Source organism: Podarcis liolepis (genome assembly GCF_965112155.1).
Source record: "Podarcis liolepis genome assembly, chromosome: 5".
Lineage (NCBI taxonomy): Eukaryota > Metazoa > Chordata > Lepidosauria > Squamata > Lacertidae > Podarcis > Podarcis liolepis.
Window position 1 is genome coordinate 94,141,440 of NC_139556.1, and position 24,660 is coordinate 94,166,099.

General features: G+C 42.6%; 1 protein-coding gene across 1 annotated transcript; it reads right to left on the reverse strand.

The window, feature by feature from the left end:
• Positions 1-549: 549 nt before the first annotated feature.
• Positions 550-23,808, reverse strand: MCCC1 (methylcrotonyl-CoA carboxylase subunit 1). The gene is made up of 19 exons (XM_083504128.1): positions 23,559-23,808; positions 20,828-20,874; positions 19,967-20,106; positions 18,963-19,058; positions 17,183-17,304; positions 16,271-16,418; positions 14,400-14,521; positions 12,868-12,979; positions 11,742-11,823; positions 10,163-10,290; positions 9,126-9,309; positions 8,798-8,907; positions 8,010-8,226; positions 7,677-7,763; positions 5,961-6,010; positions 5,615-5,752; positions 4,664-4,771; positions 3,026-3,097; positions 550-792 (listed from the first exon to the last, which is right to left on the reverse strand). Exons 1-19 carry the CDS (start codon positions 23,621-23,623, stop codon positions 673-675), a joined length of 2,148 nt encoding a protein of 715 aa, XP_083360254.1. The 5' UTR covers positions 23,624-23,808; the 3' UTR covers positions 550-672.
• Positions 23,809-24,660: the final 852 nt, after the last annotated feature.

The window sequence follows — 24,660 nt, forward strand, 5'->3', positions numbered from 1 at the left end:
GCTTAAAGACCTCCAAAGAAGGAGACTCCACCACACTCCTTGGCAGCAAATTCCACTGTCAAACAGCTCTTACTGTCAGGAAGTTCTTCCTAATGTTTAGGTGGAATCTTCTTTCTTGTAGTTTGAATCCATTGCTCCGTGTCTGCTTCTCTGGAGCAGCAGAAAACAACCTTTCTCCCTCCTCTATGTGACATCCTTTTATATATTTGAATATGCAATAATAATTTATGCAATAATTTATGAAATATGCAATAATAATTTATATAATTATTATTTATACCCCGCCTATCTGGCTGGTAATCATCACTGTCTGTACTTCTCTCCAATTTAGTGACCTCACTGCTTATGATTCCATCCCAACCAGGCGCAAAGCGCCCACAACTCAGAATAACGCTTCCTGTGCCTGGTGAAATGGGCTGCAGCCCATGAAAGTGATAAATGTGTTAAGTCTTTAAGGGGCCACAAAACTCTGCCGTTTCTGCATCAGTTGTTGAATAATCGAGTGAAGCACAGAATTTGGAGGCAGTCTAAAGTTGTGATGAGAAACTATTCAAATAATTAGTAATTAATTTTATTAGTAATAATTAAATTAATAAAATATAAAGATGTTTTCTTGAGGAATAAAAAAGAATCAGGAAAAAATCAAAAGGCATCACCGACATTCACCAGGGATTATTCAGATTCAGAGTCTTCTTCCACTAACTCAACTAGTGGAGCATGTCTGTTGGCCTGTGATCCTTCCTGGTAATGAACCTTCTTAATTATTCCCGCCTTTGGAGCCCGTATGGTATGCTGCAGAGAAAGAAATATACATTAGCTAAACAATCACTGTTTCTCTATTTAAAACTTCAAGTTGGCACCATCAGTTGTACAAATAAGAGCAATATATTAGGGCACCTCATTTAAAATATGCGGATCATCTATAAGCCAATACAGTGGTATCTCTGGTTATGTACTTAATTCGTTCCAGAGGTCCGTTTTAACCTGAAACTGTTCTTAACCTGAAGCACCACTTTAGCTAATGGTGCCTCCTGCTGCTGCCGCGCCGCCGGAGCACGATTTCTGTTCTCATCCTGAAGCAAAGTTCTTAACCCAAGGTACTATTTCTGGGTTAGCGGAGTCTGTAACCTGAAGCGTATGTAACCTGAAGCGTATGTAACCTGAGGTACTACTGTACAGGATTCCTGTGCAGACATTATACCCAAAACCCATGGTTCAGGGCTCAAACGAAAGAATGCTGATTTACTGAACAGAAATTTTAATTTTTATCGATACAGATATATATCCAAGTACAACAATGGATGCAGAAATGTTAAGGTAGGGGGGCAGGGAGAGCTACCTAGCGTCAGTATTGGATTCCTCTATTCCATCCCAACAGATAAGAACATATCACTTTGCTTTTAGGTAACCTTATCACAGCAACAGTTAAAGCTTTCCCAGTAGTAATGTATGGAAGTGAGAGCTGGACCATAAAGAAGGCTGATCGCTGAAAAATTGATGCTTTTGAATTATGGTGCTGGAGGAGACTCTTGAAAGATCAAACCTATCCATTCTTAAGGAAATCAGCCCTGAGTGCTCACTGCAAGGACAGATCCTGAAGCTGAGGCTCCAATACTTTGGCCACCTCATGAGAAGAGAAGACTCCCTGGAAAAGACCCTGATTCTGGGAAAGATGGAGGGCACAAGGAGAAGGGGACGACAGAGGACGAGATGGTTGGACAGTGATCTCGAAGCTACCAACATGAGTTTGACCAAACTGCGGGAAGCAGTGGAAGACAGGAGTCCTGGCGTGCTCTGGTCCATGGGGTCATGAATAGTCAGACATGACCAAACCACTAAACAACAACAATCACAGCAACAATTATCTGCAGAGTAGGATGGGGCAAAGTGGGAAGTTAACCCTTTCCGTGCGAACGATGGTTATCTATTGCACTGTGGTGCATCAGAGCTATGGGGCATCCTCCCATCAGCCAATCAGGTGATCACACTGTCTGCTGGGGAGGAAGTGGTACCCAGACTCAGCCGAGGATCTCGTTTTTCCCAAACAGACCGGTGCCATGATAGCACTGCTCCCAGGGCACTTTTATCACAGCACTGATCGCTGTCCTACAAATTTCACAGATTTATACCTGTAAAAGCGTATTACGAATTATATTCTATTGAAGACCACATTTCAATTACTTTGGCAGAGGTGGCTGGGACATTGGCCAAAGTTCTGGTAGGATGCTGAAGGTTCTATCACCTGGCCCTCCATGAGTTGCGTCTACCTGCCCTAGATTTTGTCTTTTTCTCCCCTGCTCCAAACCTTTAAGGCTAGACTGAGTGCTTAAGAGGATAATTTTGGGTTTTGGCTTTAGAAATTAAGTGTGTGTCATGCAAGGCTATATCAAAATGATGGGTCAAAAGCTCGCACATGATATAATGCTTGAGGAAAAGGGTCACTTAGCATCAAGTTACGATTTCTACCATTTCTGACACGGCACCACTTTTGTTTACACACTGCTCTACAACAGTGCCTAACAATAGTTCAGTGCGCAAGGTGGAATCCAATTAATAAGGCAAACTGAGCCAGTTTGTTTGAGGTTATTATTAAGGAACCCAGCAAGGCCAAAACACAGTTATAAATGCATACCCTGCAACGGTTTAGATTAATTACTAGGAGCATTATGAAGAAAAAATGCAGTGGTTTTTAGAGAGATTCTTTGCTTGTTGGAATTTGTATAGCACCAAGCCTTGGATAGAATAGAAATGCTTAAATGGCAGGGGGGGGGGAGGGATCATTTTTCTAAACTATACAGAATATTCCAGCATGCAAACGCAATGGAAGATTTGCTCCTGGGAAACATTAGGACAGTTTGTTACAGCTAGAAATCTGTCATGCCAATAAAACCAGCACAATCCTTAAACAACTAGTCAGTTAACATACTATGCCTGCAACATTTAAGGCACACTTTATATGATGTGCTAATAAACCAAAACCAAATCCCTCTTGTCTTCTCCATGATTAAAATGTTATGATACTCACCTCCATTTTCATAGCTATCATAACCATCAGCGGGTCTCCGACTTGGACTTTATCACCAGCTTTCACAAACACCTAACAAATTGAAAAGCGAGTGAGAAACCAGGTGTCACGTTCCTCCTATACAAATATAGAGTTTCTCTCCAAGTTTACAGAAAGCAATAAAGAGCACAAAAGATTCCTTGTGTGAGGATGAAGAATGGCAATCTTTTTCTAGGTTTACCTTTGCAGCTGGTTTCTTCAACACAGTGACATTTTAAAAGTGCACCTATGAAAATGTGCGCCCAAAAATATAATTTGTTCATGTGAACATTTATCACCACGTATGTATTATAGAGGCACATGGACTAGGGAGGGATGACCGGTCATGGCTCTTGCTATATATGTATGTTCCAGACTGGTGTTTTATTGCAGGTGTGTTCTGCAATATATTCTTGACATAGTAAGAGTGTATTGCTGATGGATTTATTCTGCTTTAGTTGTTCTGCTTTGCTTCGCCAATGCGACCACATCATCGCTGTCTGGAGGGGCAATAGTGCAATGAAAGTGGGACAAAAAAACACCCCCGGAATTATTGTGGTTACAGGATTTCAGCATGACACTACAGTATATGCACTGACTGGACATGAAGCTGTATGAGCATCCCAAAATATTGAAAATTGGGATCATGTATGACCACCCTGACAGCATCGTGAGTGCATATCATCATGCATGTGCAATTAAAAAAAAAGTCCAGAGGAGCCCCCAGTTGCAAGTAAATCCACACCATGAGTAAACGGGCTGTAAGAATTAGAGAACATGAAATGACCTGCCATCTTTGTTTATGAGTCGTACTTAATGCCTGGCCCTTCATGGAATAGTCCCAGGGCAAGTTACAAAAATGCCACTATTAAAACAAGTACAAATAATAATAATAATAATAATAATAATATCATAAACTAAAGCCACAAAGCAAACTGATGAACAAAGCAGCAGCACAGAACAGCAATGCAGCCTAAAGGGTTTATAATGTTTGACAGCAGATGATGTGGACCAACAGCTAGTTGTGAGGACAAAGAGATTACAGTCAGATGGCAATGAAGAAGGAAGACAGCTGAGAAATCCTTTTCAAGGGAGTCCCAGGAAATTTACTTGAGGAACTCAATGAGCTTCAGTGAGAAGATCCATAGCAATGGACAAGCTTCCTTGAACGTAATCTTGTCTTCAGTTCCCCTACGTGTCTTCCATACAAGCATGGGAGACTGGTGTGTTCCTGGCCATATTCTCAGTTCACATGGGGGAGGGGGGGAGGAGACTCAAAAGACCTGCTAATTGCCTTGCATGAAGTGAGAACATGCTCCAGAATTTGCTGCAATTCCTCAAGATTCTTCAGCAGAGGAGCTTAAAGGAAGCGGCTAGTTGCAATGTAAGTAGCAATCTACTGAAGGCAACCACACTCTACAGTAAGGAAGGATGATAAGTAACCAGGAGTGAAACCCGTAGGACACATCAATGCATCACCTTTGGTACAATAGGGCAATGCGCCTCACATATTTATTTATTTCATAAAATCCATACGCCAATTGTTTTTAAAAACCTGTAAAGCAGTTTACAAAGAGAAAAAGCTCTGCCACACCCACACACAGATCCCTCCAGAATTACCTTTTCTATTGTCCCCGTCATGGGGGCCACAGCCCCACCCTGATCTCCAACTGAACCCACTCCGGATAAATACTTTGGCACAGGAAGACCAATCTGCTCACTACCTTCCTGGAGAAAATAAAAATACACCAAGAACAGATGAGCGCAACAACACTTTTTACAGCTGGTACAAACCTATATTTCCCACATCCTGAAATGACAGGTGTAACTAGGATGGACGTTAAACACTTGATTTATTGACAAGGAGTTTACATGATGTTCACTAAGAGAACTATTTTAATTCCCTTTAATCACTTTTTACTGAAAAAGCAGCCTTCTGAGGCCACCAACAGAATATTCCTTCTTATAAAGGAGGTTGTCAATGTAATTCAGAAAACACCAAGGTAATTTGTTATCTTATTTTCAATTTACTTCCCAAGCCTACTTAGACTTAACTTACTTCCAAGATGTAGCAATAACAATAATGTATGAAAAGGATTCGAGTCTAAGCCAACACATATTTTGGAAATGATATAAAACATGAATATGAATGGGCTAGATTAAAAATGTGTACTTCCTCATGAATACATTTCAAATATTGCAGCCCTGATTCACAGGAGCTTACACAGACATCTAGTCATTTAGGATACTCTTCTAAATTTTAAGATCCATGCCTCAACTCCCCATCCTTATGACTTAAAGATGTGAGGCATTTAGCTTTACAAGCCAATATATTCATTGAACAGTTCAGTATCGACTAATTAGCCTTAGCTACTAATTAAAGCTATGAATTTTCAAGTGTTACAAGAATATTATGGGCTGCTTACATAAAAGTTTAGAGCCACACATTCAGTCCCTGTTCTCCCAAATGTAAATAGATGTATCCAGATCTGTAATTGTTTCCCTTTTTAAAAAAAAAACACACACTGGCTGTGAATTTATTCTCCAGATAAATTAAGTAGAAAATATTACCGGTGAGAAGAGGTGAATAGCGTCGCCCAAAATCACCACCTTGGATTTATGAACAACTCCGTTTACTGAACATCTCATGCAATCCAAATCACCATCAGTCGAAAGATCTCCAGAAACATGGAAAGATTTATTCTGTATCTGAAATACAATTACATAGCATCAGACAATGAGAGGAGAAACTTTAAGGCTCACCAATATGGAAAAAGGCACCCATATGCCCCTTAGAAACTCTATCCTATTTGTCTCAGTCCACAGAGATGGGATTGGGTCAAATACATATAGGCCACAAAGGATTTGCAAAAAACTACACAGAAAAAGTAACTCAAATTACATAGAGGATGTTTACCTGCATGTCATATGATCCATCATGATTGTAGGTTACGGTCATATTCACTTCTGTTAGAAAATAAAGATTTAAATTACTTCCAAGTGGGTTTTTTTTTGTGTGTGTGTGTGTGTGTGTGTGTGTGCGCGCGTGCGTGCGTGCGTTTTTTTTTAGGGGAGAGGAGGAATTAAAACCCAAAAATAATGCAGATCCAATTGAGCTGCACCACTTTGAGGTCGCTCAACTCCTCTCCATTTATCTTTATTTTTAAAATTTGTATGCCACTTATCCGTTGAAAGCTCTAAGTAGTTTCACCTCCACTCTCTCTCCCCATTCTCCTCCACAAGAGTGGGCTCCTTGTTCCCTTCATCATCTTCCACCTTCTGCCATACTGTGCCTCTACAGTGATTCACAATTAAACTAACGTGAGGCTGCCCTTGCACCTGATTCAGAAGTGGCCGAAAAGTACAAAATGTAGCTGCTAGGTTGCTCAGTGGGAGACACAGCTTTACACGTACAGTGGTACCTCGAGTTACAAACGCTTCAGGTTACAAACTCTGCTAACCTGGAAGAGTTAAATCGAGTTGAGAACTTTGCCCCAGGATAAGAACGGAAATCGTGTGCCGGCGGCGCAGTGGCCCCATTAGGAAAGCACACCTCTAGTTAAGAACAGTTTCAGGTTAAGAACGGGCCTCCGGAATGAATTAAGTTCGTAACTAGAGGTACCACTGTATTAGATATGCACTGGCTACCTGTCAGCTACTGAGCCATGTTCAATGTTTTGTTGTTAGCAGTTAAAGCCCTAAACAACTTTGGACTAGGCTACCTAGCAGACCAACTTCCCCAATACAGGCCAAGCTGATCTTTAAGAACTTCTGAGAAGGCACTGCCAGTTGTGGATGACCACTTGGTGTCAATGCAGAAGCAGGCCTTCTAGGGCTCGGTCTCGAATTGTGGCCCCTTGCAAGTGTGCAAAAAAGCAATTGCATGCCATTTTGCAAAAAAGCAACTGCATGCCATCAATTTTTAGGATGCAACTGCATCCTGAAATGTATTGTTTTAAGAGAGGGGTTGTGGTTCAGATGTGCTGCTTAGACAACTGAGTTCTTTTTGCATGTCAGGGCAGGGAAGGGTGTTGGAGAACTTCCTTTCTTTTCAGAAACTTTAGAGAAAACAGAATGTGAAACTTGAGTAGAGTTTTCATGGGAAATAGCTTTCTGTGCATATATGACTATGTGCCTGTCTTTGAATGTGTTAAGGGTGTGTGCGCATACAACACTGAAACATATCTGTAGCCTCCCAACAGCTTTCCAGCAGGGTGAAGCAGCCCTTAGCACAAAAAAGGTCTCCCACAAACCTATCCATTCTGAAGGAAATCAGCCCTGAGTGCTCCCACAAAATACTAAAATCCCTCAGTATTATACCTAGGGCACATCTAATCTTATGTAAGCATGCAGTAGTGGCAAGGCCTGCTTCCCGAAGTTTTGAGAATGTTGAACAGCATGAACAAAACAGGTCTTTGCAAAAACAACCAGGAAATATGGGGCAGCTCTGATGAAAGTAACAAAGAAAACAAAAAGCCATGCTTGCAGTTTAAGTACATGCCAAGTGATCTATATAAATCATAAAAAGAACGGCATTTTGAATTATTGTACTCTTGTATGTCTCTTTGTCCTCCTCAGCTATAGAATAAAGATTGCCACTCAAATTCTTGGCATTCAGAACTAAGTCACTTACTATTTTCACCATCTAAGAGAGTCAGGTTTCTAACGTAAGGTATATTTATTCTTCTTCCACTGCTGGATGCAAATGGAGAGAACTTATCTGGAATATAAAAAATGGAGGGAGAAAGATTCAGTTAATGCTCCACTGAAATGAATGGGGGAGCTCTTTCAAGCAGAGAATTCTGCATGTAAGCAATTATAGGATCTGGAAAATTGTTGCTTATGAATGTGAAACAAATAAATAAAAGAAAGAGAGAGGGGGGGAGAGAGGGAGAGTAGACACACATGGCACATTCTTCCCTGTAACAGAAAGGATTCTAAAAAGCCAAAGATGCCTCAAGCCTACCTCCTGATTGCATTCTGAAAGTGTCGGTCACAATTTTCTCCCTCAGTATGAGTCCAAGCGCTGCCTGGCATAAGGCCACTTCAGATATTGCCTCTTTGGGTGGAAATAGCTCATCGTAATGTTGTGGAATAAAATTGGTGTGAACATTTCCAGCCTCAAACTCCGGGTGGCCTGAGAGGTCCAGCAAGAAATCAACATTGGTGCTTAGCCCTATAATCTGCCGAGGGAAAGGGAACAAAGAAAGCACACCAGGTGAAGGCAAGCCATTTGCCGCAGTCACGTGCTCCAACAGGCATAGTCACAGATGATGGGAGATGAGGTCCAAAAACATCCGGAAGGCCACAGGTCTCCCTCCCCTACTTTATCAGAGAGGACCAGTGCTTTTTTTTCTTTAAAAATGTTTAGGGGTACTCTCATTTTGGCTGCTCCCCCTCTTCCTCCCCCCCAACCCCCAGACGAGGGACTCAAGGTGGCGGAGCTTGAACGATGGCGATGGCGGGGTTGGCTTGAACAAGGAGGGACAAGCACTCACTGGCTGGCTCTAGCCCGGCAGGAGGAGAAGGAGGAGGACTGCCATCGCCTCCACCACGGCTGCCCCAGACTCCCCTCCCTGGGCACCAGCAGGGAGAATGACAAATGTCCAGTCCGTGCTGCTATTGCAGAGACAGCTGGTCTGTTGGTCAGGGCAACACAAAATGTTTAGGGGTACGCGTACCCCTGCGTCCCCCCAGAGGAAAAGCACTGGATAGGACCCAAACTTTATAAATCATAACGTCGTCTGTACTTACATTATATTGCCGAAGGCAGTATCTTAATTTCCTTAACGCTGCTTGACGATCCTCTGCCCAAACGACTAACTTGGCAATCATTGGGTCATAGTATATAGAAACCTCATCCCCTGAAATAGGAAGAGTTGGGGAAGCAATTTGCCAGAATGAGTAACTTAAAAAGGAGTCAGTTCGTACCCCGTTACTTCCTTTAGTCAGGTATGGAAAACCTGGTCAAGGCAAAGGGTAGACTAGTAAACCATCCCCTTTGCTTTTGAAACTACGATCGCCCCCTTAAAGCGAAAAGAATGTCCCTGACACTAATTTGCAGCAAGGAGGTTCAGTTTACCTTGTCTTACCCCGGTTTCTATCCTGGTGCAACTGTCAGAGGGTGGTGTAGACAAATGCAATAAGGGTCCAGCCCCCGGCATGAAGTTGTTGTTTGGATCTTCGGCATAGATCCTAGCTTCAAAAGCATGTCCATTAAGAGAGAGCTCTTCCTGAGTCAAAGGAATCTTCTCCCCTGAAGCAACCTGTAAAGAAAAAGAGTTTTGCTTTTTCTACAGGATTGAGAATAGTGTCTTTGGACTGTGAGGGTATCAAGGAATCACAGAAAAACCATGCAGCAAAATTTGAGTAGTAGAAATCCTTGAGGTATTTGAGGTTTAGGGTTTACACTGCACAAAAAACCAGGGTTCTTTTGCCTTTGACAGCTGTACAGCAGACAGAAAAGAAGGTTGGCAATTCCTGCTTTAAACTCTCATTCACAAACCATCTACAGAGCAACAGATTGAATTCTATAATACCTGCAACTAGCTAATCCTTCCCATTTTTAATTCTCATGTCAGACTGTAGCAAACGTTGTGTGGGAAAGCACTCACACAGTGGAATAACTTGAAGCAAGTCTATTCCAGATCCTCGTTCACGTTTTTGCCAATTATTTTTTATTGATTTTCCAGATCTCAACCTAATTATACAAAATATTTCCCAATTAATACAATTTTGTTCAAGTGACTTCCCGCATGCCGTTCTCTATGCATCCTTAACTTCTAATATTACTACATTTACATACTCATTCAATGCCCAATTTAGCATCAGCCCAGACAGAAAGAGTGAGAATTCACTGTCCCAAGGAGAAACCTTCCCACACTGGTGGTAAAAAGCAATGCTTGGCTTCAAATGGAGGCACAGGCAGAGCATCTTACTGGCATGCACAAAGTCTCTGGTTCAATCCCCACCACCTTCAGGTAGGGTTGGGAATGCCCACAGTCTGAAACTCTATAGAGAGCTTCCGCCAATAAGCAGTGACAATTCTGAATCAGAAGGACCAAGGGTCTGGCTCAGTATGTGTCAGCTTCCTATGGATGCTGCCCTCATAAGCCTTACCTTAAGTTGCCACTCCACCAAGTCTGTCCCAGTGATCATCTCAGTAACTGGGTGCTCCACTTGCAGCCTGGTGTTCATCTCCATGAAATAGAAATTATGCTCGCTATCCATAATAAACTCCACTGTTCCTGAAATATTTAAGATTGGTACATTTAATAGCGGTGGAAATGCTTTCTCTAAACAAAGTCCCACTGATCCCAGCATAACGCCACTGTCCGCAGAGTTTGCTGTCTGTTGTCAATATGAAGCATCTTAACTATATTTTTAAAAACCTGATCCAAAACCACAGCTTGGAAACCCTCCAGGAAGTATAACACCCTAATCCAGTGGAAATATTTCTCAGTCAAATGCAGTCTTAAACCTATTCAGATTCTGGCTTACTGTGACCACACAAACACACTGGCTTCAGAAGAGGAGCTTGCAGTCATTTTGCCCCTCCCTGGGCTTTTGGGGACAGTGCAGGACAGCCAAAGTTTGGCACAGCATGCCTTTCAAACCATAACCTGCAACCATAGGACAAACCATAGGACAAGCTTTAGCTACAGATCGTGGTTAAGGAGAAGAGATCTCACCCACGAGCCTGGCTTTGAATGACACACTAAGTCAAACCTGGGCTTAGCTGCTGCACTGCACTGACTTAAAAACCCCTGGGAAAGCAAAGTAGTTGTGATATCCTCCTTGAAAGGCAGCACATTTGTGCTAAGTCATGCTTTGGCTTAGAATGATGTGCAATTGGGCCAGTGGCTGGCTGAGCTTCCCTTATTCTGGACAGAAGCAGTGAGGCAGAAAATAATAATAATAATAATAATAATAATAATAATAATAATAATAATAATAATAATATTTCCCCAGCCACTCTGGGTGGCTCCCAATCAAATATTAAAAACACAATGCAGCATTAAACATTAAAAACTTCCCTAAACAGGGCTGCCTTCAGATGTCTTTTAAAAGTAGGATAGTTGCTTATTTCCCTTGACATCTGATGGGAGGGCGTTCCACAGCGCGGGCGCCACCACTGAGAAGGCCCTCTGCCTGGTTCCCTGTAACCTCACTTCTCGCAGTGAGGGAACCACCAGAAGGCCCCCCGGTGCTGGATCTCAGTATCCGGGCTGAACATCCCAGGAAAATAAAAGTACAAGGTGCTGGGAATTATGAAGGGCATGAAAAGAAAACCAAAAGACAGGAGACTGAGAGGGGAAAGGCAACAAGGAATGAAACGGCAGAGAGAAAGGGAACACACAGCCAAGAGCCACAAAGATAAAGATGAGTGACCTTTACATGTTCACTTAAAATAGCTAGCTAAATCTGTGGCTGCAGACTTCACGTCTAGATTGAAAAAATAAATAAATGTACAGACAATATTATTCTGGGTGGTGTTTTTCTCATCCTTCCTTTGCAGTTTAGAATTTTAACCACCCAAGTTAGAGCTAGAATCACTTTATAAACTCTACCATTCCACTTAAAGCAGCCTTCCTCTAAACATGCCTCCCATATGGGTACATATGTGAAACTATGGGTACATATGTGAAACATATGTGAAACTAAATACAGCACTAAAAGGAAGTTAAGTTTGCAATACCTGCTCCAACATAGTTCACAGCTTTAGCTGCCCTGACAGCTGCCTCTCCAAGTTTCCTTCTTACTTCAGGCTTAATTCCTGGCTAAGAAAAGGTTGAAATGATGTTACTACATTTATACCACATTTATGTGCTTGTATGCAGGTATCATCTATCTGGGGAAAAACAGATTTTTAAAAAACCCTTCTTCTTTTCACATGCAGTTATTCAAGCCACATTTCATCTGTATAAAATGAACCTTACAGAGAAGGTGTACCAGAACAGATCACCTAACTGTACTCTTATGATTTAAAAAACCTGTAAAGAAAAATATCCAGCCCCTTTAAATATAAGCATGTTGCCGGAAGGCTTAAATAAATAAAGTCTGCTGGAACCACATGCTGAACATAATCATCATCATCATAGACTTTTATTGCGTTAGCCATAGGCCATGGCATCATTCAGAAAAATAACAAAAGGAAAAACAGCAATAAGCATAAAAAATCATCAGGCAGCACACATACAATATAAACCACGGTCACAACTGCTAAGATTGTTTGTTGCATAAAGCAGAATAGCAGAAGATTCTCTAGTAAAATGTGCCAAATTAAATACTGTATCTGAATCCCCTTTGCAGTTGACCGCTATTTTATCTAGTTCTTTCCTCCTGATCTTCTTAGCTGCCAACGCACTGAGTGCTACTTTATAAGTTACAAAGTCATCAGTAAGCTGAACATAATAGAGACATGGTTGAACCAATGAGGCATCACCAGTATAAAACATATTTCAGGAATAGCTTAGGTAGCTCAGAATACCCCAGATAAACTAACAGAACATTCCAGAAAAAGTAGCTTCTCTAGTAGTTTCAGAAGTGTGTGCATGTGCTATACAGTTTAGCAACAGGATACTGGGGTAGCAGTCATGATTTCCAAACTCAATGTGGTTAAAAAAAAACCCCACACACAAAATCCCATGTAAGAAGTGTTTGGGTGTCTCTGAAACTAGTATTACAATCTGCAAAAAAAAAAAATAATATATACCAAGAAGCCATTGGTATCACATGTGAAAAACAAAAAATATGTTAATAAAGGAAACAAAAAAAAGCACTTACATCTATTTCAATCACCTTTTCAGAAACTAGTCACTCACCCCTGGAGCTTCTTCAATAATTTTCTGATGTCTTCTCTGTACACTACAATCTCTTTCAAACAGATAAACTGCATTGCCATGCTGGTCTCCAAATACCTGAACTTCTACATGCCTGTTTCGGGTGTAAAAATTAACAAATAAAGGTTCAGATGTAAATATTAATGAATAAAGGTTCACGTCCATCAGTGCCAATGAAGCATTAGTGCCATTTTTTTAAAGAGCAAAGTGCATTATTCCATCATGGTAGTCTGTGCCACTTCAAGACAACTAGCACAACCTATCATCTATTAAAGATAATCTTATTTTTCAGAATTGGAAACAATGTTAAACTTCAGGAAGATCAGTGTTTTCTTCTACCCTTCATCATACTTAAAAGAACTTTAAACATGCTAATCTCTAACATCAGGTCTGTGCACTTAAGCAAACATTTATCAAAAGCACACTTTTGTTTTTAAATAGTAGTAAGTTATCAGAGAGATCTAGAATTCAAACAGCAATTCAGAACAAGGTCAATGTGTCTGATGTTTGCAATATCACATACTAGGTCTTGACTCGTTACCTTGTGCTAAAAACCCTAAATGAACGGGAGGATCAGAAAGACAACCAAGCATGTGATCTGCATTGTAGTAAACTGTTATCCTGGAACTTAAAGTGCCCCATTTAGGAAGTTTTGATAGCAAGCTACACTTTGCACTGTCACAACTATATATGTCTATAGGGCCAGAGCATATTCCAGAATAATTATCACTAATATACTGGAATCAATACTCCACACTTCAGAATGCATTTTCACACATTATGTGTCACGAGGCTACCAGATAACAAAGTATACACATATAAACAAACTATTATTGCCTGCTTTCTCAGTGTATGTAAGTTTTGTTCTCACAACTGTTATCTTGAAGGACCTGTGATTTGCAATTACTTTAAGGGGGCTTCACAATTGTTAACACGGATTAGAGAGATCAATATAACCCTGAAATATTTTCTACTGTAGTGAAGTCTACTGTAGCATGCACCATACAACCCAGCATATGCCTTCTAAATAGATAGTTCATTGCTACTATTAAAATATATAGTACTATACATTGATACTGCAAGTATCTCGAAGTGGGAAAAAGTGATAAGAGAAAGAGGGGGTTTTTTTGGGGGGGGGGGTGAGATAGCTGCATCTCTTACTATCATAAATTCCTCACCCAGCAAAAACAGCAACCTTGGGGTGCCATGTCCCAAGAGCTCTAGGGAAATCGTCTATCAGGCATCTTCAGTTTCCCTTGCTCAACACCCCAACAGCCACCCAAGCTTTGACCTCCCTCCAGCCATGGCTGGATCTTCCAGGGCAGCAGGAGTGCTGTGCACCTACCAAATGTCCCGAACATGCTTTTCTGAGATGGGGGGGGGGGGGACAAATTCGCTGCTGATGCTTCACCTGCCGTAGGACAGTAGCCACTCAGAGACACCCCCATCAATTCTCCTACTTTCGTTCTACAAACTCATGAAAGAGATTACAAGCAGATGGATGGTTTGGTTACCGTGGATTATCTACAAATTTCTCTATCAGCATGGCATCGTCGTTGAAAGACTTCTTGGCTTCTCTCCTGGCTGATTCCAATTGTTCCTTAAACTCCTTTTCGGAAAGAGCAATTCTCATGCCCTACGGTGATAAAAACCAGTATATTAGGATAATATTGAGCAAAAAATAGTGAGTGAAAAACAATAGGATTTCCCAAATCCTTTTCTGCTAGGTTGGTTTACAATATGGATGAATCACTCACGAAAGTACTAACTTTGAATTAGCTACTGTTCAGGTGCCACTGAGTACATAACATATAGTTGTAATAACTTTGAGGAGGGACCAAACTGGCAACCACTGTCTCACGCTTCCCTGTTAGGTACATTACGGCCATCGTCAAAACATGCATTATGGCGAAGTTGTATGAAACCAAGTAATTCAGCCTTGGAGAAGGTTGATTGCCAAAGAACTGATGCTTTTGAATTATGGTGCTGGAGGAGACTCTTGAGAGTCCCATGGACTGCAAGAAGATCAAACCTATCCATTCTGAAGGAAATCAGCCCTGAGTGCTCACTGCAAGGACAGATCCTGAAGCTGAGGCTCCAATACTTTGGCCACCTCATGAGAAGAGAAGACTCCCTGGAAAAGACCCTGATGTTGGGGAAGATGGAGGGCACAAGGAGAAGGGGATGACAGAGGACGAGATGGTTGGACAGTGTTCTCGAAGCTACGAACATGAGTTTGACCAAACTGCGGGAGGCAGTGGAAGACAGGAGTGCCTGGCGTGCTCTGGTCCATGGGGTCACGAAGTCGGACATGACTAAACAACTAAACAACAACAACAAGCCCTGGTGCTAATGGAGAGGTGACAGCTAGCAATTTAAATAAGGATAAAAGACAGCTGAGACCCACATGCAAATGTTGCAACATGGAGTGCTCTGGCTCATGCTTCCACCAGTCAGCTAGTCATCATGTCTTTTCCAGGACACCCCATTCCTGCGCGTCCCTGGTTTTCTGTTTCTGTTCCCCCTGTCAGCATTCTGTGCCCACTGAGCAGCCACAGTCCTTATTAGGCAGCTTCTGAAGTCCTGTTGCATGCTTGCCCCTGCCCCCAAACCCTTTAAAGGTAAAGGGACCCTGACCCTTAGGTCCAGTCATGACCGACTCTGGGGTTGCAGCGCTCATCTCGCTTTATTGGCCAAGGGAGCCAGCATACAGCTTCCGGGTCATGTGGCCAGCATGACTAAGCCACTTCTGGCGAACCAGAGCAGCGCACGGAAATGCCGTTTACCTTCCCGCCAGAGCGGTACCTATTTATCTACTTGCACTTTGATGTGCTTTTGAACTGCTAGGTTAGCAGGAGCAGGGACTGAGCAATGGGAGCTCACCACATTGAGGGGATTTGAACCGCCGACCTTCTGATTGGCAAGCCTTAGACTCTGTGGTTTAACCCACAGCGCCACCCGTGTCCCTTTAGGTTCCCCCCAATGAGGGTTTTTTTTTTTTTTTGTATTCCTGCAAACCTGAATATGAATGGTGCTGTTTGAATACATAGATTCTCACAAAGAGGTTGAGTTCACTATTAATGCACTGCAGGACTGACTATTCTGTGGTCCTCCAGATGTGGCTAAAACTGCTCCCATCATCCTTAACCATTGACCATGCCAGCTGAAGCTGGTGGGAGTTGTGGTCTAGCAACATCTGGAGGACCACAGATTAGCCACCCTTGGCATATAGGATAACTTTGTAGCGTGACCAGGGTCCAAGATGTCAGGCTGGCACAGTGATTGGCACATTACACCTTAAGCATTCATTTACTGGAGCTGAAGATCTTTGCTCTGTTCTGTTTGTACAGTAGATCAGCTGAGGATCAAATTCCTTTGCCCTTACCTTTCCTCCACCTCCACGAACTGCTTTGATCATGACTGGATACCCTATTCTTCTGGCTTGCTCTTCCAAGCAATTGTCAGACTGATCTTCACCATGGTAACCTTCGACAACAGGAACCCCGGCAGCAGACATGATAGCTTTGGAAGTGCTTCAAAAGAATATTTTTCGATACTCAGTGGCAATGTCAGTGAGGGCTTATTGTTACACATCTCATCGTCTGCATTTTATTCCCACAATCTAGGACTGCTACCAACATTACAATTTTCTCATACAGAAAGGAACTGTATCCTTTGCCATGTATGCATGCTGGGAAGCCACAAGGGGGCAAACTAGAACTTGCCAGTATGTGAACATGCAGCATATAAAATGCTTATCTGATCAGCCCATGAGGTTTAAAACAGTTTTAGCAGATGGGAAATTCCTGTTTGTTTTATTTTTCTTTATAAAGTTCTTCCCACAACTCTCTGAGGGCTAAATTCAAAAAGCGCAAATTTTATGCTTGCGTAAGAAAAGTGCCATGTCACGCTCTGAAACTTGATTCTAGTCTTGCTCTACAGCCTTGAACACAGTCAGATTTCCTTCCATGCTGAGGTTCACCATATTACTTTGTGGTCATTCCCACAGACCAGTGACAACGCTGTAGGCTTAATTCATTGCACATACAGAAGAGGGGATGGGGGAGCCCAAACACAAGGCTATATTAACAGCCTTGCCCAAACTGGGTAACCTCCAGACACTCTGGACTACAACTCCCATCAGCTGCAGCACCTGGGGCTGATGGGAATTGTAGTCCAAAACTTCTGGCGAGCACTAGGTTGGTAAAGCACCGTCACAGTCAGACCCAAAACCATCTTAACCATTATAGTAAACATCCCTGTACAAAAGGTTTAGCCGTGAAGCAAAACAGAGTACCTCTTAATGCCCATATCTCTGATGGCAGATGAAGGAGGACCTATAAAAATGATTCCTTCTTTGTTGCAGAGCTCTGCAAACTCTGTGTTTTCTGACAGGAAGCCATAGCCTGGATGGATAGCCTAAAACAGGAAGTATCAAGGGCATATTGTATGAGACTGGCAGGTCTCACAGTGCCCTGCATGAGCTTTCCCTCAATTAACTATTTCAGAAGCTGCACAGAGCCCCAAATACAGTGACCTAATATCTGGAGGATATTGTTCATCAGAAGGACATTCTGATGCTCCACGGTCTGCCTTGGTTTCTTGTAGCTTTCTTTGAAAGTCAGTGAGGAACGTAGAATCAAGTTCTAGGCTTGGATACTGGAAATACCGTTTTATTAACTGCTTATGGCAGCCATAGGCAAACTCAACCCTCCAGATGTTTTGGGGCTACAACTCCCATCATCCCTCACCGCTGGTCCTATTAGCTAGGGATGATGGGAGTTGTAGTCCCAAAACATCTGGAGGGCCGAGTTTGCCTATGCCTGTGGCTTATGGCACACAAAGTTCTATACTATTATATCTAATGCACAAATTTTCATTTGCTTCAGTTAGCACATGTTGCGTCATTGGAGTGTGACCAGGACGCTGGATGCAACTACTAAGCTCTGCCCAAGCGCAGAACACCGCAGAAGCATCAGCAGTGCTGCAAGAACACAGCCTTCCCTAGCTCAGCTTTATGGGAAATGACCACAACTCAATGCATGTGGAATAACTTAGGTTCAGTTCCTGGCATCTCTCATTAGAAGGTGGTAGGAAAGCCCTCTGCCTGGAGAGATGCTGCTGGTCAAAGCAGACGATGCTGAGAAATCTGATCTGGTATAAAGCAGATCCCTATGTAGCTAAAGCCCTAAAAATTAATTTGTACCATTTGTTTACAGCATTCTCCACCAAACGGGCATTCAAAGCAGCAAAATAAAACAACAAACCTATGAAATAAACACACAATCCATGTTTTCTATTTTCTTTTTTTAAAGCTAGACATACAACCTTACAAACTTAAAATGAAAGCTAAAATACCAGCAAATGTATAAACAAACAAAACCAACTGGAATATCAGAGTCAAAAGAAAATAGCAATGTTTTAGCTGAATGGGAAAGCTCATGATTAAGATTAGAGGATGAGACTCAAAATCTCAGGATTGTGGATTCCAGCCTCACGTTGGGCAAAATATTCCTGCACTGCAGTGGGTTGGATTAGATGACCCTTGGGGTCCCTTCCAACTCTACAGTTTTATGATTCTGGGATTCTATTATTCTAAGATATCCTTGGCTTCTGGTGGTAAACACTAAGGAGTGAGTCAATTCCACAATGTGTGTGCCATCACGAATAAAGTCCCGTCCCATATCCTCACCAACTTTCCCTCAGCTGCTGATTTAGGTGCACAGGGAGGAGCACATGAGAAAACACACTCCCCGTAAAATTCAGATGAGCCACACAAGTAGCTTTAGTGGAGAAAGACAAAAGTGAACAGGAAGGCAACTCCTAATGTCTTGTGGGGGATCCAAGGAAAATTATCTGATTTAAAGTGAAGTTCATGTCTTTCTAACTGTTAAAATGATGCATGTAGGACTTCACGTTTACCATGTTGAGAATCTCTTCAATTGTGGAACTACAGAACTCTGCGCTAAGTTGCTCCTAAGGCCTTGGCTGCCCCCGTAAAACTCAATACTGAATAGCATCTATTTAAAAATACATGTATAAGCAGGTTGAATGAAGAAGCGAGTTATAATACATACGTGCGCTGCTGACTTTTTGGCCACCTGCATTATCTTTTCCATGGACAGGTAACTTTCTTGAGATGGTGCTGGGCCAATAAAATACGCTTCATCTGCCTGTAATGAAATAAAGGGACCTGTGTTTACATTATTATTTGGCTACATTTCAGACAATTGCAGAACAGCTAATTTTAGAGCTACATTCCAAGACACCTTTTTTTTTGGGGGGGGGGGGGACATTAAACAGCAGAACCGCAATTGAATCAGAATTTATAGACTACTTTGAGTTCCACTGAGTATACAGAGACTTATACATAAGAAACTGTGTAGGTCTGAAAATTTAAAAGAAAGAGCCCTTAACTTGAGTCTGCAATATAATTAAGAATAAATCTGTATATTGGCTTTCCAACATATTCCAGGGAACTGGAATAAGGCTAGATACAAAAAAAGCAGGACTGAGTCATTAGTTTCCAGATGTGGAAATGTTTGCATTAATTACTACAGTCGTACCTTGGAAGTTGAACGGAATCCGTTCCCGAAGTCCATTCGACTTCCAAAAATGTTCGGAAACCAAAGCGCAGATTCTGATTGGATGCAGGAAGCTCCTGCAGCCAATTGGAAGCTGCAGAAGCCCCATCGGATGTTCGGCTTCCAAAAATAGTTTGCAAACTGGAACACTCACTTCCAGGTTTGTGGCATTCAGGAGCCAAAAGGTTTGAGAACTAAGTTGTTTGAAAACCAAGGTATGGCTGTACAAGCATTTTCTGTTTCTTCCAAGTTCAGTTGTCCCTTTCTTTTAAAAGAAAAGATGTCACTTCAATTTACAATTGGAAAGCTGATGTCTACAAACTCTGGGGAACAAATCAGCCACATGGAGGGGAGATGGCAGAGCAGACAACCCAGTTTCATATGGAACGACAATCTGACTCAGTTTAAATCAGCTTTGCATGTTCAACTTAATTCCGTTTCTTCACAATTGTTTTCAGGGTTGGCCCCTTACATGTTTTAACGAATGTGTGTTTTACCATTGCTACATGCATTGAATTCCTGTCAGCATCACTGTAAACGGCCACAGATTTCACTCCCATCTTCCTGGCAGTCCGCATCACTCGGCATGCTATTTCACCTCTATTTGCCACAAGGACTTTCTCAATATTTCTTTGTCCTGTTTGTTTGTTTGTTTTAGAAAAGGAGAAAATAAGTTTCAAAAGTGTTAAACCATGATTGTTACTGCTAACAGTAGCACAACTTCATTCCTATTATTTTTAACATGTCTTCCACATCATGAATAAAAGCTTCTTCGCTTAAGGAAGTGGGTGCTTGCAGAGGTGGGGTTTTTTTGTGTGAGATGGGTGCTCCTCGTGCATGCAAGTTTTTTGCATCATCAACACAATACAGTGGTACCTCAGGTTACATGCGCTTCAGGTTACACACTCCGCTAACCCAGAAATAGTGCTTCAGGTTAAGAACTTTGCTTCAGGATGAGAACAGAAATCGTGCTCTGGCGGCGCAGCAGCAGCGGTAGGCCCCATTAGCTAAAGTGGTGCTTCAGGTTAAGAACAGTTTCAGGTTAAGAACAGACCTCTGGAACGAATTAAATACTTAACCTGAGGTACCACTGTATGGTTACCATCGAAATGTCAGCTTGTGTATTTATCCCATTTAATCTGGATTTACCCTTTCTAGAGGAAAGCTCAATACGTAAAGAAACACTGTTGCCATCTACCTGCTTGCCAAACTTCAGCAAGCTCTTTGCAAATAAAAAGTTCAGATGCAAGCACCCAGGGTGAGCGTTTAATTTTTTAAAAAAGCAGAGCTGATGCTACAAAAATGTTAACGTTAAATACCCTCCCCCCCCTGTAAATACAATAATCCAAACAGTTCACCTTTTGCAGAAGAGTATTTTCTGACTCTTGCTGTCCAGATCCATTTTCTGTAAGAGGGAAACACCATAGTATAAAACAAAAGTAGAAATTTAGCCGATAGAGCTATTCCTGGGGTGGAAATAAAATGCTGGGTACAATTGTTAAGGGTAGAGGAACCCAATAAGAAAGAAAAAACCTGACTGATCTTTAACAATTCCTTTTGCAGTTGAGCTACTACATGGTAAGAACAGATCTGAAGAACATAGCTGTGTGAATGCAGCACTTAAACTGTACACTTGGTCATATCTACATGGCTGAGAACAAGACAGAGAAGAAGAGTCAGGTGTGGTTCCATGTAAGTTAAGTGTAAAGTAATGCACATAGGGACAACCCTAACTTCACCTATGTGCTGATGGGGTTGTCTGAACTGATGGTAACTAACCGAAAGAGAAATCTTGGGAGTCAACAGAAATGGCAGCTCAGTATACAGCATCAAGTATGAAATTCCAGTCTAGGAAGCAAATAATAATAATAATAATAATAATAATAATAATAATGTTTATACTCCGCTTATCTGGCTGGGTTTCCCCAGGACAGAGAACAAGACAATCAATGTTGCCTTTTCTGTGGTGAGGCCAAATTTGGAAATACTGTTTATGCCATCTCAAAAAGTATGCCCGGTCTATAATGATCTCAATTAGAAGCACAGAAAGCTGCCTTATCAGATGTCTGAAAGCCAGTGATGGGACTCATCCCACCAAGCTTGGTTGCAATATTGTCTCACCTATAGGGTGCAGCTGCTTGGGTCCTACTACACCCCTGCCTAGTTGTTTTGAATTCATATGTTACTGGACTGGCCATCCCAGGGCAAAATCCTATACCCATTCAACAATTTCCACAAGGACGAGCCATTCGGGGTGTCTGGTTTCTTCCAGCAAACAGGTAGCTTTAAAAGAAGTTCAGACCAATTCACAGAGGATTAGGTTATAAGTGGCTATTAGCCACAATATATTAGCCACTGTTGGAGGCAGTAAACCTCTAACCGATTGCTGGGAATGGCAGGTGTGAAGAGCGCTGTGGTGCTCATGTTGCTTGTGGGCTTCTCATAGGCACCTGCCTGGCTACTGTGAGGACACAATGGTGGGACTGGATGGGCCTCTGGCCTGATCCCACAAGAGCTCCTCCATTGTGTCCTAGAAGAGTATATAGAATCATGGAATTGTAGAGTGGGAAGGGACCCCCGAGGGTCCTCTAGTCCAGCCCCCTGCAATGCAGGAATTTGCTTGGCTCTCTTTACAGATGACGGGAACTGTTTACCCATGCCGATCCAGCAACATCAGAATACAGCCCTAAGCTCCATTTCGCCCAAACACCACCACCCTTCTTCCAGCTGCTCCACGCAGCCATGCCATCCTCGTGTTTGCCATGCAAGCCAACCTCTGCAGACAAAAACACAAAAACCTAACCCACTTGTTGGCAGCAATGCTTTGTAGCATCACTGGGACCCTATGGTTTTCCACACGCAAACCGCTTATAGTAACACTGTCGCCACGAAGCAATGCCCTTTAATTTTTTTGCCAATTATTTTTATTGATCTTCCATAATTTATTTTCCCCCTTCCTTTGCTGCTCCCAGTAAAATAACTTTTCCAACTATCATTTCAAAATACATTCATCCCTTCTCCCCCCTACACATCACCTGTTCAATTACCAATTTCTGCTTTTATACATTGTTATAACCCAGGCATAGGCAAACTCAGCCCTCCAGATGTTTTGAGACTACAATTCCCATGATCCCTGACCACTGGTCCTGTTAGCTAGGGATGATGGGAGTTGTAATCCAAAAGCATATGGAGGGCTGAGTTTGCCTATGCCTGTTATAACCCGTCCACAAAATAGTCAAGTAGGGTAAATCCTCTTCTATCTATCTATAACAGTCATTCATCAGTTTTCAAACATTTCCTTCTGATACCTCTTGAGTAACACTTTGCCTGAGAAAAACAGATCTTGCTTCCTCCCGGACAACATACACACATTCCTCCAATGCCCTTTCAAGCTGCCAGCTGGTCAGGTGAAATCTGGCCCTGGCACACCTGTATTTATTTATTTCAAGAGGCATCTGGAAGATCCGAAGGAGCCAGAGCTGCTTCTTATTAAATGCGAGCACTGTTTTCAGAATATTTGATGAATTATTGTATTTTAATATTTTGCTGGAAGCTGCCCAGAGTGGCTGGGGAAACCCAGCCAGATGGGCAGCATATAAATAGTAAATTATTATTATTACTATTACTATTATTATTATTATTATTATTATTATTATTATTATTATTCAGAAGAGTTCCCATTCCCCTCGCACACAAACATAACCCACCCCCCATACCAACCCAGCAATTTTGTGGAAATTAACAGTGGAAGTATCCCTGCTCTACTCTGCCTCGGACGAAAGACATGCGGGAGTGTCCTGCTTGTTATTGCGGACTGGAGGGTGGAATAAAAATGCACTCTGTACATGCTCAGAGGCGCCCTCTTCTCTGGGGCCGCCGAGCCCCGGGGTGAAGCCTCGCCGCTTTCCCCCTCCGCCTGAAGGAAAAGCGGGGAGGGGGAGGGATGCTGCGGCTCAGCTTCCCCCCCCCTCCCCGCCCCCACGACGAGGCCCCGAGGCGTCGGCCTTGCCCGTCCATTCCTGCAGGGCCTCCCTTCTTCCTCTCCCGCTCCGCGCCCCGTCCTCCCTGCCGGGGCCCAGCCGCACTCACGGGCACTGCAGCCCCCGCAGGGCCTGGAGACGCCACTCCGCCGCCGCCAGAGCAGAGGCCGCCATGGCTGCTGAGAGGGAGGTGGGCTGGGCGGGAACGGGAGGCTGGGCCGCGGCGGCGGAGGGGCCTATCAGGAGGGCCCGGGAGGAGGCAGGGCATGGGCGGCCCCAGGAGGAGGACGACGACGCGGGAAGTGGGAGCGCCCTTCTGCCGACCGAGGGAACGAATTCTTCCGTTCCCGCCTCAGGTTGAGGCGGCGAAGGCGAAGGTCTGTCGCCTCTCTGAGAGGCAGAGAGTTGCGTGTGGCCACCTCAGAAACACGAACGCTTGTTATTCGTCTGCAAGTGGTTTATGGGTTTTTAAAAAATAATAATAAAAAAGAGAAATATAGATCAACCACCGAGCTTTCTGTATAGAAGTTATAGTAAGAATAATACGAAACAACGCAAAACAACAAATAATGGGTCTTGGTCACCAGGTACAAAGCCAAATGAAGATGATGATAATTATTCTATATGTATTTATAACACATATAAATACCTGTCGGGGACTCAAGACAGCTCACAGATGAAAATAAGAACAGCTAAAATCGCGCATATGTCTATATATATATATATATATATATATAGACATAATGTGTATAAGGCAGAAAATAAGGCAGCATAGCTAGATAGATTGTCATGGTGCATATAAAGCAGAAAATAATAGCATGTTAAATAACCTAGCTGAAAAGATGAGTTACAGGGCAGGGTGGGGGTTCCTTCACAGTGATTGTTAACAAAAGAAAAATACTATAAGCTAGTCAGCATCAAACTATGTTTCCTGGTTTCCCCACACATCCCAGCCTTGTACAAGTTTATCGGTCAAGACCAAGTGCGTACCCTGTTGTATCATTTGCGAAGAGTACAATTCCCGCAATCTTCGGATGGAGGGCAGTGTATACATTTAATATTTTAAAAAATAAATTTTTAAAAGGGCAGGCCGTTAATCTCGATTTCCCAGAAGCAAAGAAATGCAAAGGCAACAGGACAATGGGCAGAAACACAGAGCACTTGAAAGAAAAAGAAAGAGAATTAAAATATAGAAAGGCGGGATATCAAAT